The sequence below is a fragment of the Castor canadensis genome, chromosome 14, assembly GCF_047511655.1.
Source record: "Castor canadensis chromosome 14, mCasCan1.hap1v2, whole genome shotgun sequence".
NCBI classification, from domain to species: domain Eukaryota; kingdom Metazoa; phylum Chordata; class Mammalia; order Rodentia; family Castoridae; genus Castor; species Castor canadensis.
In genome coordinates, this window is record NC_133399.1 from 23077053 (window position 1) to 23093331 (window position 16279).

The 16279-nt window shown below is 36.2% G+C and overlaps 1 protein-coding gene across 1 annotated transcript; it reads left to right on the plus strand.

Annotated features, from left to right (window-relative positions):
• The first annotated feature begins 3446 nt into the window (after window positions 1–3446).
• Window positions 3447–15852, plus strand: LOC109676446 (olfactory receptor 7E178-like). Its single transcript, XM_020152857.2, is given in 3 exon segments — window positions 3447–3659; window positions 8260–8426; window positions 14841–15852. Coding segments are annotated over 3 exon segments (1392 nt in total).
• The last annotated feature ends 427 nt before the right edge of the window (window positions 15853–16279 follow it).

Genomic DNA, 16279 nt, shown 5'->3' on the forward strand with positions numbered 1-16279 from the left:
GTTTTTGGTGAATGATTCAGAGCAGTTAATATTAAACTGTTGAGAAGGATCACAAAAAAAGTAGAACCTGGTACAAATGACTCATGCCTGTGACCCTAGCTACTTGGGAGGCAGAGATCAGGAGGATCATGGTTCAAGGCCAGCCTAGGCAAATAGTTCTTGAGACTTTTTCTCAAAAATACCTAACACAAAGCAGGACTGGTTTTGTGTCTTAGGTGGTAAAGTTCCTGCTTAGCAAGTGTGAGGCCCTGAGTTCAAATCCCAGTACTGCCAAAAAAAGAATTAGAAATTTCCCCATCCTTGTAGTATGTAAATTGCAAGACAATCAAATTGTGCAACCAGAACTCAAAAATGCCAACCATTCAAGACACCAAATATAAGAATACACAGAGGAGTGTGTTTGTAATGATTTGATAATGCAGGAGATGACATACAGCCCCCCAAACTGGTCATAGGCCATCACAGTTAGAAGCACATCATACATATTTCCAAAAATGATCTGTGACAGCCAGCCCACATAGGAGAGGACTCTGGTATGAGTTCATATGTTCACAATCATCTTTAGGACTTTGATGATCAGATATCAGGCAATGGCAAGTTGGAGAGGAAAAAGTACATGGCGGTGTAAAGGTTGGAGTCACACCTGATGGCCAGGATGCTGAGCAGGTTCTTAATCACTGTGACCATGTGTATAAACAGGAACAGTCCAAGGAGGATGAGCTGCAATTTTGAATCTTCTCAGAGTCCCATGAGATGAAATTCTGAAATGTGTTATATTTTGTGCTTTGATATTGCTTTAACACCTATGATTATGAAAAAGAAACAAACAGGCATTGCTACTTTGTCTATATTTGAAATTCAAGTTATTAAAAGTAAAATTTCTCACTTGAGGTCCAAACACATTAGCTCTATTTCTAATAGAGTTGTAACAAACCCAATAATCAAGAACCCTTTCATTACTGGGTTTCTTTTGCTTTCCATCTCCTTCTATAACACCTGTTTTAGAAACACTCAACTGCTAGAACACTAAGAACATTAGAAATAAGTCCATGATCACAGCAAAATACATAATAATGTCTTAACATGATATGGGCATGAAGAAATAGCCTTTCCTGTGACAAAATCATTATAATTATTGGAAATTAAGTTCAATATCTCTGGTTTCCCTGCAGTTTCTGTTCACTGTTTAATATTGCCTTCCCTTGTTTTTCTTTGACACCCAACTCTCACTGAACTATGAATCTCGCACTTTGGGTTGAGATTCATGAAGACCCAGTAAAGTGCAAGGTGTTTCTAATCTGCCATTTAAAAAATTACTGCAGCTACTTTGTAAATCTGTACATTGGTTCCTCAAAAAATACAAATAAAACTACTATATGGTCCTTCAGTATCACTGCTAAGTGTATACACAAAGGAATCAAAGTTAGCATACAATAGGGATACTGGAAAACCTATGTTTACTGTGACACAATTTACAAAATCCAAGTCATGGAATCAGTCCATGTCTCCAAAATGGATAAATGGATAAATAAATTATGGAGCATATACCATGGAGTATGACTCAGCCATAAAGAAGTATGAAATTATGCCATTTGTAGGAAATGTATGGGAGGGGAGATTATCATCTTAAGTGAAATAATCCATACTCAGAAAGACACACATCACGTTTTCTTACACATGCATAATCTAAACCTAAAAACAAGCAAACAAACAAACGAAATAACATGAACATACAAAGGATATGATTTGCTATTTGAGGGGAGGAACCAGTGAATGGTGGAAGGGATCATAGAGGGTGATGTGGGGCAAATGTAATTGAAGTATACTATACACCTATAAAATATCATAAAGAAATCTTTTTTTGTAAAACAAAAAAGGATATTAAAGCAATCCTAAGACAAAGACATGAATTCCTTCATTTAGATTATTTATAGTCTCCATAAATCCATGGATTAGAAGATTTGAACACTAAATTAAACTTAGCTGGTTCAGAATCAGAAAGATTTGTAATATTCCTTTTATCTTCCATGGGATTCATCTTTCATTGTTTCTTATTTGCCTATTTCATACATGAAAGTGCTCACTTAATTTTAGTCTTTCAAATAAAGAAAAGATGATTGAGAAAATATAAATGTTTAACCTTACTTATATATTACAAAATATATACACATATCAAAACATTGTAAGTTACCTAATTATTACACACAATGTTTAGGTTTTTTTTTACACAAGTTAAAAAACAAGATAAAACATATTTTTTAACTTATATATTTGTCTTTGGTCAACTTCAAATTTTTATAAATATTGTTTAAATATACATAATCATACACTGTCATTGACCACAAATGTGGTATTAGTTTATTCCGCCCATGTCAACAAGGAAAATATGTTGACATATTCATACACATGGAGAGCCTTATAGATCTTGAACTTTGGTTATTAGGATCCTCAGACTTTAAGACTTTGCAACTCACAGAAACTCTTCTAGCAACCTGGGCTTACAGTGTTTCACACTTGACTCTTCACACCCTTCCATCTTCTGCCTCCTCTCAGCTTTTATATATCCCCAATACCCTTGATATTCCATACTGCCTTTGCATCCCACCACTTCTGGCCACTGTCTCTCTGCCTTTTATGGAATTTTCAATTGCTACTTCCACTTCTGGTACCACTGCTGCCATTGCCAAGTTCACAACTGCTCCCCCATCTGCTGCCTGGCATATTACCAGAACATCTCACTTTACTTATAATAAAATCACAAGTAGACAAAGAAAAGCCAACTCTGGAGAGGCATTTTATTTAACCCAGCCCTTAACACAGATTGGAGCTCAGGGTTTTGAGAAATTATCTCTCCTGAGTCTGCTACCATAATAAACTTCCTGCTTCCTGTGAAAATGGTGTAGGTGACTTTGTTTCCCTCATCATTTCCCACAACTGTTGCAGTGGGTTTCCTGTGCTGAGTAGCAAGTTAATGGTGTCTGTGAGGTAGCAAAGCCAGTGCATTTTGCCTTCTGCTGCCTGCAAGGTACCAAGGATTCTGGGGCCTACTTATGTAAGGGCACAGGATTCCAGGAGGCCTGTATAGCAGCTTGGCTTCTGCACAGCAGCAGGATCCAGTGGCCACTAGCCAGTGGCATGTTCTTCCTAGAGCTCTGTATACCAGCCTCTGCCAGGGTGGCTGAACAAAGCCAATGTATTTGTACTTTCTGGCACCCATGGAGCAGTGGGGCCCAGTGTCCACTTGTGCAGTGGCATAGGCTTTCTAGTAGCCTCTGCTGGAACTGGAGAACAAAGTTGGTGGGCTTGTGATTTTTGGCACTCATGGAGTGGTGGAACCCTGTGTCAACTTGTGCAGTGGTGCAGGCTTTCTAGCAGCCTCTGCCAGCATAGGAGAGCAAAGTCAGTGGACATGTGCTTTCTGGCACCTGTGGGTGCCCAGTCTCTGCATGTGTAGTGGCACAGGCTTCCAAGAGCCCATCAGGCAGCTGCTGCAGGCACCAGACAACAAAGTCAGTAGGTGTGGGCTGAACATGTTGCTCAGATTCCCTTTGTGTTTGGAAAGCCTTACTGCAGAGCAAGGAGCACAGTGGAGTGGAGACACAGAAAAGCTTCAGTGGCAGGGGATCGGGAGTTCTGATCTGCTAGCCATTCTTCCTGAAGTTAGTTGCTTCTCTGTGAATTCAAAGGCAGCTCTGCTTCTTCCTGGTTATGGGACCTCCTGGGTGTCTTTTGGGGTCCTCAGTGTCTTCCTTCTTTGGGGTAGTTATTTGCCACTGGGGTTAGGACTGTCAACAATCTGCCATCTTGCCCCATCTCCCTCTCATGTATATTCTTGATAGAGGAAATCAAAAGGTTCCCCTAATAGGTAACTGGCACATGAAAACAAGCTCTGCCCATGGACTCTCAGCCTTAATTTAATATGCAGATACCTCTGTTCTAGTTCTGAGTATTTATAAATACTTTAGTGTATTTAAATTAACACCACTACATTTGAATAAAATAAAGAAACATGTACATAAATTTCTTAATTTTCTTTAAGAATATTTTTCCTTAAACAGGGAAGGATATTACATATTCTTTGCACTGTCTTGAATGAGTGGGAAATATTTAACTGTGATTATTGAAATGTTATGTTGAGTGTTCTTTGCTCAGTTTAGTGTCTCTAGACTGAAGTAGGTGTGAGTAGAAGGATGCAGATAACACAGAAACCATTACAGAAAGCGTTCTAAGCAAAATAGTTTGTCACAAATCAGTACTGGTACTCAAAGACTTGGAACACAGAGGTAAATGCTTAATTTGAGAATACCTGAATTCAAAACATGATCAAATGACATTATGTGCATGTATGAAAATAGAATAATGAAGTCCATTAAATATTGTACAAAATGAAAGGGGAGAAGAAAGAGTAATGAGGGTCAAAGTATCTTACATGCATGTGTGGAAATGTCACAGTGGAACCCCTTTACACAACTAATGCACTTACGAAAAACAGAATAAAAGTTATATACAGAGGACTGCACATACAAAGAGACATCTTTGCTTCATTTGTTCCACCTTTGCTCTGTTTCAAAGGTATCCTAGATCTTGGAGAAGAAATAAATGCATTTTGTATTGTGAAATGGGCTTGAGCCTCTTGATGTTAGGGATGAAATATCATGCTTTGAAAATGAAGAGTTCTCAAAAAAGGCTCACTCATCGAAGGCTTAGTGTCCACCTGCTGGCACAGCTTTAGAAGGTTCTAGAAACTTGAGGAAGTGGGTCCTCGCTGGAGGTTAGTGGGGACAGTCCCTTGTGTACTGTATCTAGTTCTGTGTATCTGCTTCCTGTCAGCAATGAGCTGATTAGCATCTTCCCCACACTTTGACTGACGTAATGTTTGGCCTCACAGAGGATTCAGAATCAATGGAACCAAGGAACATTGACTGAAACTGTGATCCAAAATAAATCCTTCATCCCTTAAGTTCTTCATCTAAGGTATTTTGTCAAAGTGACAAAAATAAGTTCAAAAAAAAGCTTTGTATATTATGATCTTTAAAAACTCTTAATGTTTTATAAGAAGATATTTAGTCTCCTGGTAAGGAATGTAGATATTTAAAATTATTCATCAAATTATCAAATAATAAGTGGTCATACTTTTGTTAATCATGTCTGTGAAAGACAGAATTGTCTCTAAGTCTTCCAGTAAAGCTGTTTTTCTTGATATTTGTGTTTCTAAGATGTTATGCTTTACACACAAATAATGAGCATTCTAATTAATAAAGGGCAGTTTGCTCTTTTAAAGTATGCCCCAACAATATAGAAACAAATATTTGAAGAATTCCACTTCATGAGACTCTTGGACTACCAAGACTGGCAGGCTGACCTCTTTGGATTGTTTCAGACAATGTACCTAGTGATGATGCTTTTGAACTTGCTCATGATCCTGTCAGTTTTGACTCCCAACTCCACATCTACATGTCTTCTTCTGTGAATTATCTTTGACTGACATCTCTTTCATCTGCACCACAGTTCCAAATATGAATGCTTGTGACTATCCGATCTCACAAAAGAGCCATCCTTTTTTTCTCATTTTTGGTGAGACCAGGATTCGAACACAGGGCTTCACACTTACAAAGCAGGAGCTCTTTCACTGGAACCATGCTTCCAGTCAGTTTTCTCTGGTTGTTTTGGAGATGCTGTCCTAGGAACTATTTTCCTTGTGACTCTCCCAGTCTTGGCCTCCCAAGTGGCCAGGATTACAAGTGTGAACCACGGGCATCTGGATAGAAGACCCATCTACCAGAGTTTCTAGATGCAGATGTCCGTTTTATCCTTTCTGGATACATAGATAATATTTTTCTAACTATGTTGGCCCATTACCTTTTTCTGGCCATCTTCATCCCCTTCCTTACCCAATTATCATGAGCCCTATCCTCTGTTACTTCTTAGTTTTGTCATATTTTGTTAGCTTTTTTGTAATTGCTGCTACAAAAATGACTGGATTATAGTTTACCAAACTCAAGACAGTGGAAATTGCTAATTTCTGTTTCCCTTCTCAACTTCTTAATACTGCCTATTCTAACGTTTTTACCAGTAATGTAATACGAATTTTCTGTTTCCATCTCTACATATTTCTACATATTTCATGAATATTTTTCTCATATTATAAAATAATTGCCTTGGTTTTAGAAATCACTTCATCAGATGAGAATTACAAAGCCTTTTCTGTCTACATAACTCTGAACTTTACATATTTTCTGGAAGAGGAAGATGAGGGTGAAGACAATCATAGTATGTTATATGAATATATGAAAATAAAATAAGGAAATTGTAAAAAAAAGTGGTGAGGGGTTTAAGAAAGTAATACAGTGGTGAGTACAATAAAAACACCATATATATGTATGGAACTATCACAAAGAAAACTCACTGAATTATGAATATGAGCTACTGACAAAGAAACTAATATATGACACTTGAAAACATCCACAATTTTTGTTGAAATGACCATAAGAAGAGGATTAAGCTAACAAGGGGAATAATGGAGGGGATGAAACAATTCAGTGTATGATACATACATAAACATGTAAACATAAACATATGCATGTATATATGAAAATGTCACATTGAAACTCCTTGTATAACCATCATAAACAAACAAAAAATATCTTTTTTAGAAAATAAAGAATAGGAAGCTAAAACATGTCCTGTCCAGGGGTTGGTACCAGTGGCAGGAGAGAAGGCATAATGAAAGGGTGAAAGAGGGTGAATATGGTGGAAGAAATAGGTGTTCATATATGAAAATAGAACAATAAATATGAAAATAGAAACTACTGTAAGAAAGGGGAGAGGTGGATAACAAAGAAAGATGGAGAAGATGAATCTAAGATACATTGTAAGCACTTTTGTAAATGTCACAATGTACCACTGGTACAACTATAATATGCTAATAAATTCATAAAAGAATCAAACAAAAGAAAAAGAAAAAATCCACAATTTGTATACAAATGAAAGACATAGGGTTAAAGGGTTTAAAAAGCAAATATACTGGTCTAAAATTTAAAAATCAATTAATGGAAAAAAAGGCTATGGAATATATTTTATAATAGTTACACCATACTCACCAGAAATAGGGAAGTAACCTCAGTTGTATGCAAAGTATTCACCCATATTCTTAAATCTTTATCTACAGCCTGAGGAATGAGATCTTTAAAGCCCCCTTAGAAGGATCTACAGCAGAAGAGTTTAATCTCAGAAACTGTGGCATCCATTGGAAAGAAAATTTGGAACATGAGAAAAGTAAACATGTACATATGTAAATCAGCCTCCTTAGTCATAATACTTTTCAAGTTTTGCATTTAAATTCTTTATCTTGTTTTAGAGCAGGATGGAGAGATCCAAGGTTGGGCTTAAAGAAGAATTGGAATACATTTAAATAGGTATGGATTTTCTGTTTAAGAATATAAAATATAGGCCTACTGCTGGTTGATCATACCTGTAATCCTAGCACTCAGGAGATCAGATCCTCCTGATCTCCACCCTGGGCAAATTGTTCAAGAGATCCTATTTTTAAAAAAACCCATCACATATAAGGGCTTGTGGAGTGGCTCAAGCAGTAAAAGTATCTGCCCAGCAAGTATGAGGCTCTGAGCTCAAACCCTAGTGCTGACACAAAAAGGAAGATAAAGTGTTTTCTGATGGTAGATAGTATTAATGGTGACATACCCATGTGTAAATCATCAAAGTCAGTGAATTGTGTCTAGAAAAAATCAAGAAATTCTTATATGTTATGTATATTTTACCACAAAAAGCAATGGATAAAAAATGAAAATGGATTTTTGAATAAATAACACAGCCCCAGAAAGACTAGAACCATATGTTCTCTCTCATCTGAGGAAAGTAAAGAGAGTAGACATGAAAGAAGAATTTTAAGTACTGGGGACAGGCGTTGGTGCTTAGAGGTCAAGAGTATGTAACATGATGAATGCACACATGAAAATGTCACACTGAATCTCATTAACTTGTATAATCAATTTGTGTTAGTAAGGAAAGACATGGAAAAGGTGTATATTACATATAATCTTTCTTCTAGGTAAAAGAAAAGACCACAACCTTTAAGGGATGTTTTTCTTCTTCTGCAACCACCAATAATAGGAAGTCCTTGGAGACTTGGATAACACAGAGCAATTTAGCTAATTATATGCTCTCAGCACAGGACCTCAAGATCATAAAATAGTCAATAATCAGTCCTGTGCCTTCTGGACATTTTCTTGATTTTTCCAGTCTAGTCAGCACCATATCTGTGTCATTCCTCTTCCCTTGTGTCAGCGAACTCCAATCTCAAACCATTGTCATATCCATCCTGAAGACAGAGCCCGAGACTTAACTACAGAAGGGGGATTGGATCCTCAGCCTGTGGTTATGATGCAGCAGACATGCATCCTTACTCAGTAAGAGCTGGGGGAGAGTATGGATGAAGGGAAGAATACCAGAACTATGATTTCCTCATCATTAAGATAAATATGAATATTTGGTTATCAAAAGAGATGGAAGGATAATAGTATGTAAATTTTCAATTATGAATACTGTAAAGTTTGTGTTCTTGGTTGTGATGCTGAGTCCCCAGATATCATCCAAAAATTTTCTCTCCTCTCACACTTATTCTTTTTCCCTTAGCCATTTCAGCCAAGTAGGAGAAAATGGGTTTAACCAAATTGATTTGGAAGCATTCAAAAAGCTTTAAGAAAATGATAATACAGGTGAGGAAGATGACATTAAGCATAACATCACAAATCATCATTGAGAGTTCTTAAATGCCAAGCACAGAGTTATGTTTTCTATGTAGCTTGTTTTATTACATAGGTATACTGTTTGTCTTTGTCTTTATGCCCACCTTGTTTCATTTTACATAAAAGACTAGAATTTCCAGGTAGGAAAAAAGTGAACTATGCTTTAACTAGGCTGTCATATTATAAACAGAAACATATTGCTATGGAAATCCCGGCAATGTATCTCATTAGAAACCCAAACAGGAGCTGGAGCCATGGCTCAAGTAGTACAACATTTTCCTATCAAAAACAAGGCCCTCAGTTCAAACCCAGTACTGCAAAAATTTTTGAACAGGAATTTCACTTCCCTGACAGTGAAACACTTTGTTCACTGTGTTCTTTGGGGTTTCCTGATAGAATACAGGAAAGAATAAGGTGTTTCACCTGCTCCATCTTCTGTAGGACAGATGGCTGAGATCACAGGCAATGGTCACAGAAAGAGTAGTCACATGATCATTCAGCACAAATCTCTTTCTTGCTCCTAATCCAGATATCATTTCAACTGCCAACAAAAATCCTTATTTTTTAAATCTGCCCACTCAATTGCAGACCGAGAGAAAAGTGCACACGTAAGGACAAAACAGATAATGAGTGCTTTGCTTGGGCTTTATTTGTGTTGTATGAATAAAATTAAATCGAAATAAAATTAAGATATTATTAGTGATAATTTAAGGCTAATCTTCATATCTTTCAAAAATACCCAAAGTTTCATATTTTCCATTTTCTGTAACAGGCCATTTCATTTTGTCCTTATATAACTCTGTGTGGTGTATTTGGGAAAGAACAACTAACTTTATTGCATTTGTGATTCCTCCAGAGCAAATATCTAATTTGACACAATGGGGACATCCCATTAAATATTGAAGAGAATCCTTCATAGTTCACAATTACTGCCCATAATCAGTGTGACTTCAATACACCAAATAACTATAGCAAAATGGACTACAGACATCTTTCAGATGGTAGAGCATCTGCCTAGCAAGCATGAAGCCCTGAGTTCAAACCCAAGTAACATAAAAAATAAACAATAGAGGGGATGAATTTTATCAAAGTATATTATATGCACATATAAAAATAAAATGAAACTCTTTGTACAATTAATATACACCAATAATGAAGAGAGAGAAAAAGCAATTCACCTGATTATTTATACAAACATCACTTTAAAACTTCATAGGGCAAATTTACTCCAATATTTTCATAAGAAGATCCCTAGAAAACAGCACATTAAAACTGTACAGTTTTTCTAGTCCTCTATTGAGTTTTCTACTTTCTGATCACAATGTGATAGTTTGGATGATTTCTCATATTGTTTTCTTTTTAGGCAATAAGTATGTAAATTGGTATTCTGTAAAAAAACAAACTGTAGATTTTCATGGGTATAAGTACAAGAAGGAGACAAAAAGAAGGAGGCCTGGTATGAGACAGATTTTTAGATTTATAGAATTCCAGCCTCCAAAGGCCTTTAACAATTGTAATTATAAACAACTCACTATTTCCATGTTGTTGAATTTGGTATGGCTTTTAAAGGGACCACAAGCTGAGTGTGGTTGTGTGTGCCTTTAATCCTAGTACATAGGAGGCTGAAGCAATAAGAGGATCATGAATTTGAGGCCAACTTGGGCTACATAGCAATTGGAAGCCAGCCTGGGGTATTTAGTGAAACCCTTTCTCAACATAAACAAAAAGAAACAGACAAATGATCAAAAAAATAAACCACAATGACCAAATATTTTCACATCCCAAACTCCACTTAATGTGCTATCTATGTTGTGGAGATGTGTCTTATTCTTCCTATCAATAAAATATGTAAGTTAAAACAGATAGAGAGGTTTACAATATTCTGCATATGTAGCAAGTCAGTGACTTGGGATTAAAATATTCATTTCTTGATTCCCATCCTAGGGACTGTCTCTTCTATCAGAGCCAAAAGGAGATATCCTTTCCCATAGCATATGAAATTTATTGGTGATTTTTTCATGGAAGGATTGTTAATAGATGCAATGTTAGGATGTTTTGATGGTTATATATTAAGAATAATGACTGATTTTTATTTGAACAACAATGTAGTATTAAAACTGAATATGCATCATCTGTTGGAAGTCAAAGAATTATCATCTACCCTAAGGCTGCATAGAAATTTTCACTTGAGTGATATGGAGAGAGGCACCCACATTTTGAAAGGGTTGTCCTAAATATAAATTGACAGTTTAAATGACATCCCACCCTCTGATAATTCTTTTATTCAGTTAAAGCATTTGAAGCTGATGTACATAAATCACAGAAAATTATAAAATCATATGTCAATGTAAAGTAATACATTTCAGGGAAATTATGTGTTATGATATATATTGCTTACATGACCTTTAAGTTTTTTAGCTATTTTTGGAAAATGTAGATATACAAGTTAAAATTTTTCATAGAAACAGACAGTAAATTCTGCCCCTAGTCCATGGCACTGAGGGATAGTTGTGAAGGAGAATGGAATCATGCAGATAAAACATAAACTCATGTTTCATAACTCATAATTGAAATTAGTGTCTTATGCTAATTTTGAATCACACATTGTTATGTGATATATTTTAATACATGTAATGGATGTTGTTGACAATACAAATAGGTAATATTAATACAACTTTTTCTAAGTGCCAAGATATTCTATGATTGAGATTCTCAATCTTGGTGTAGAAAATAACAATCAAATTTGTCCAATGCAGAGATTCTGATTAAATTTGCTTAGAGTGAAGACCAGTATCAATAAGTATTAAGTATCCACAGGTAAAGATTTTGATAAATCAGACTGAGTACCACAAATCTACACAATTTTCAAGATTTCTTTAAATCTCTGCTACATAATCCATATTAGATAATATAATTACTCTCCCAATTTTATAGTTGAGGCATCTGTTCATCTATGGTTATTTTATTTCTCATATTTTTGCAATTAAATCAATGACAAAATAATGAACCTAAGTAATCTCTGCAAGTGCAAGTAAAGGAATTCCAGTTAACGTCTAAAACAGGATTAGCATCAAAGAAACCCTATTCACCAGGTGTAAGAAGGTTACACCCTTCCAAATTGCATTTGCATTTTGGATGCCTATCCTTGGCACCAAAATCTTCAAATGAAAATTGAAAATTATGATCAGATAACAATTGAATTTTATTAATGTGGCATTGTAGAATATGTAATCAGAGAAAAAGAAAACAAATACCAGTCTAATAGGAGATACCTTAGTGATATACTATGAGGCTAAACAAAAACCCTGCCTAACATTTTTAAATTTTCTAAATAGTTTCTTGATATGTCATTATTCTTTAAGCATTGACAGTGCAATGTCAATAATACTACATTTCTAGCTAGAGATGACATGATTATATGCATTTAAATGAACCATATTTATCACAATTTGAAGTTCACCAAATCCAGGAATAGGAATTATATATTAAACAACTTTATTTTTGTTGTTGTTGTTTTTTTTTAATTTTTTTTATTGTTTTATTATTCATATGTGCATACAGGGCTTGGATCATTTCTCCCCCCTGCCCCCACCCCCTCCCTTACCACCCACTCTGCCCCCTCCCTCTCCCCCCACCCCCTCAATACCCAGCAGAAACTATTTTGCCCTTATGTCTAATTTTGTTGAAGAGAGAGTATAGGCAATAATAGGAAGGAACAACTGTTCCTGGTTGAAATAAGGATAGCTATACAGGGAGTTGACTCACATTAATTTCCTGTGCGTGGGTGTTACCTTCTAGATTAATTCTTTTTGATCTCATCTTTTCTCTAGTTCCTGGTCCCCTTTTCCTATTGGCCTCAGTTGCTTTTAAGGTATCTTCTTTACTTTCTCTGTGTTAAGGGCAACAAATGCTAGCTAATTTTTTAGGTGTCTTACCTATCCTCACCCCTCCTTTGTGTGCTCTCGCTTTTATCATGTGCTCAGAGTCCAATTCCCTTGTTGTGTTTGCCCTTGATCTAATGTCCACATATGAGAGAGAACATACGATTTTTGGTCTTTTGGGCCAGGCTAACCTCACTCAGAATGATGTTCTCCAATTCCATCCATTTACCAGTGAATGATAATATTTCATTCTTCTTCATGGCTGCATAAAATTCCATTGTGTATAGATACCACATTTTCTTAATCCATTCGTCAGTGGTGGGGCATCATGGCTGTTTCCATAACTTGGCTATTGTGAATAGTGCCTCAATAAACATGGGTGTGCAGGTGCCTCTGGAGTAACCTGTGTCACAGTCTTTTGGGTATATCCCCAAGAGTGATATTGCTGGATGAAATGGTAGATCAATGTTTAGTGTTTTGAGTAGCCTCCAATTTTTTTTCCAGAGTGGTTGTACTAGTTTACATTCCCACCAGCAGTGTATGAGAGTTCCTTTTTCCCCACATCCTCACCAACACTTGTTGTTCGTGGTGTTGCTAATGATGGCTATTCTAACAAGGGTGAGGTGGAATCTTACTGTGGTTTTAATTTGCATTTCCTTTATTGCTAGAGATGGTGAGCATTTTTTCATGTGTTTTTTGGCCATTTGAATTTCTTCTTTTGAGAAAGTTCTGTTTAGTTCACTTGCCCATTTCCTTATTGGTTCATTAGTTTTGGGAGAATTTAGTTTTTTAAGTTCCCTATATATTCTAGTTATCAGTCCTTTGTCTGATGTATAGTTGGCAAATATTTTCTCCCACTCTGTGGGTGTTCTCTTCAGTTTAGAGACCACTTCTTTTGATGAACAGAAGCTTTTTAGTTTTATGAAGGCCCATTTATCTATGCTATCTCTTAGTTGCTGTGCTGCTGGGGTTTCGTTGAGAATGTTCTTGCCTATACCTACTAACTCCAGAGTATTTCTTACTCTTTCCTGTATCAACATTAGAGTTTGTGGTCTGATATTAAGATCCTCGATCCATTTTGAGTTAATATTGGCATAGGGTGATATACATGGATCTAGTTTCAGTTTTTTGCAGACTGCTAACCAGTTTTCCCTGCAGTTTTTGTTGAAGAAGCTGCTATTTCTCCATTGTATATTTTTAGCTCCTTTGTCAAAGACAAGTTGGTTATAGTTGTGTGCCTTCATATCTGGGTCCTCTATTCTGTTGCACTGGTCTTTATGTCTGTTTTTGTGCCAGTACCATGATGTTTTTATCGTTATTGCTTTGTAATATAGTTTGATGTCAGATATCGTGATACCTCCAGCATTGTTCTTTTGACTGAGTATTGCCTTGGCTATTCGTGGCCTCTTATGTTTCCATTAAACAACTTTAAAAGACAAATCAAAGTTGAGTGAGCACTTAACACGATGAGAGATAGTAACCAGAAAACAATGCTGATAAAATAAAGCTGAGAGATAACTGTCATAAAAATGCTTTCTGATTAGGAAGCATCAAATTATATGTAGGATACAAATAGTCCTAGAGCTAATATAGTATTTATAAAATTTTAATGAATAAAAGTTGTTCAAAAATAAAGTATATTTGACTACTCCTTAAAATACTCTAATGGCATTTTTTTCTTATTGTAGGGAACATTTCATTTTCCTTTCCATTCAGATGTTTCTTATGCTCATTCTCATAAAACTGAGCTGTTTTGAAGTGCTTATGGATGACTTGTCATCTTCTAACACTGTCAGTTAAGAGTCCCCAAATTAAGAGAATAAAAGTGAATAACATTGACCAATAATGAAGTATTCCAAGGAGTTCAAGCTTGTCACAACCAAGAAATATTGTTGAAGGTGTCTGGCCCTCTAGTGTTCATACCTCACTTGTGAGTTCTTGAGTTAAAAATAAGAACAGAAAGTTAGGTGCAGTGGAGTACACCAGTAGTGCCAGAACGTGAGAGGTGAAGACAGGAAGATAATTTGAGCCCAGTAATTCAAACCAGCCTGGGGAACATATTCGAGATGCCATTTAAATGTTTTTGAAAACATATATGTATACCTAAGTATGTACACTCATACATAGATATGCACACACAGATTTCTGGGTATCTGCTTATTTCATTTTTCCAACCTTCTTTTCAACTTCAAAGGTATCGTAGTAATATAGAAGCACAAAATATAACACAGGTCTCAGAATTCCATCTCCTTTGACTCTCAGACGATCCAGAACTGCAGCCCATTCTCTTTGAGCTCTTTCTGTCCATGTACCTGGTCACAGTGCTTGGGAATCTACTCATCATCCTGGCTGTAATTTCTGACTCCCACCTCCACACCCCCATGTACTTCTTCCTCTCCAACCTGGCCTTGGCTGACATCTGTTTCATTTCCACCACAATCCCAAAGATGATTTTGGACATCCAAACTAACAGCAGAGTCATTTCCTATGCAGGTTGCCTAACACAGATGTCTCTTTTTGCCATTTTTGGATGCATGGATGACCTGCTCCTAACTGTGATGTCCTATGACTGGTTTTTGACCATGTGTCACCCCTTGCATTATTCGACCATCATGAACCCTCGCCTCTGTGTCCTTTTAGTTTTGATGTGTTTTTTGTTTGGCATTTTGGATTCCCAGCTGCATAATTTGATCGTCTTACAATTTACCTATTTCAAAGATGTAGACATTGCTAATTTCTTCTGTCACCCTTCTCAAGTTGTTAATCTTGGCTTTTCTGACACCTCAACCAATAACATAATCTTTTGTCTTCTTGGTTCCATATTTGGTGTTGTTCCTATGTCAGGGATCATTTACTCATACTGCAAAATCATTGCCTCTATTCTGAGAATCTCCTCCTCTGGTGGGAGGTATAAAGCCTTCTCCACTTGTGGCTCACATCTGTCAGTTGTTTGCTTATTTTTTGGAACAGACATTGGTGTATACTTTTTTGCAGATATGTTATCTTCCCCCCAGAAAGGTACAATAGCCTCAGTGATGTACACGGTAGTCACTCCTATGCTGAATCCCTTCATCTACAGTCTGAGGAACAGTAACATGAAAGGTGCCTTGAGGAGGATCCAAAGTAGAATAGTAATCTCAGGACTGTACTATTCACTTGCAATGTATGCTGGAACTCACATCAGCATTAAACATCTAGACTTGTAAGTGCTATCATCTTGCATACATTACTTTTGCATTTTGATTAATTTAATTTCTCATGGTAAAATGATGTGAGACACGAGGAAGGGGTAAGTCTGGGGACATTTAAAAAGTTTGTACAAAATTCCACCTTGGGAATAAGAAATATTTCATAACATGATTGATGGTGATGATTACATGACAATGTGAATCTAATTAATTCCACTGTTCTGTGCACTATAATGATTAAAATGATAATTGTGTTATGTACATTTTAACCACATTAAACAGTGAAATTAAAATCCAGATGACTCTCTGCAAATTAAACAAATGAAAGAGAAGTGACTATCACAAGTATGTTTCCTATCAGTAGTAGAAGAGCTGAATATATTTATGGCCATTCATTCTCTTTTATTCTTCCTATACTAACATAAGGAATTGGTGCAGATTTGGA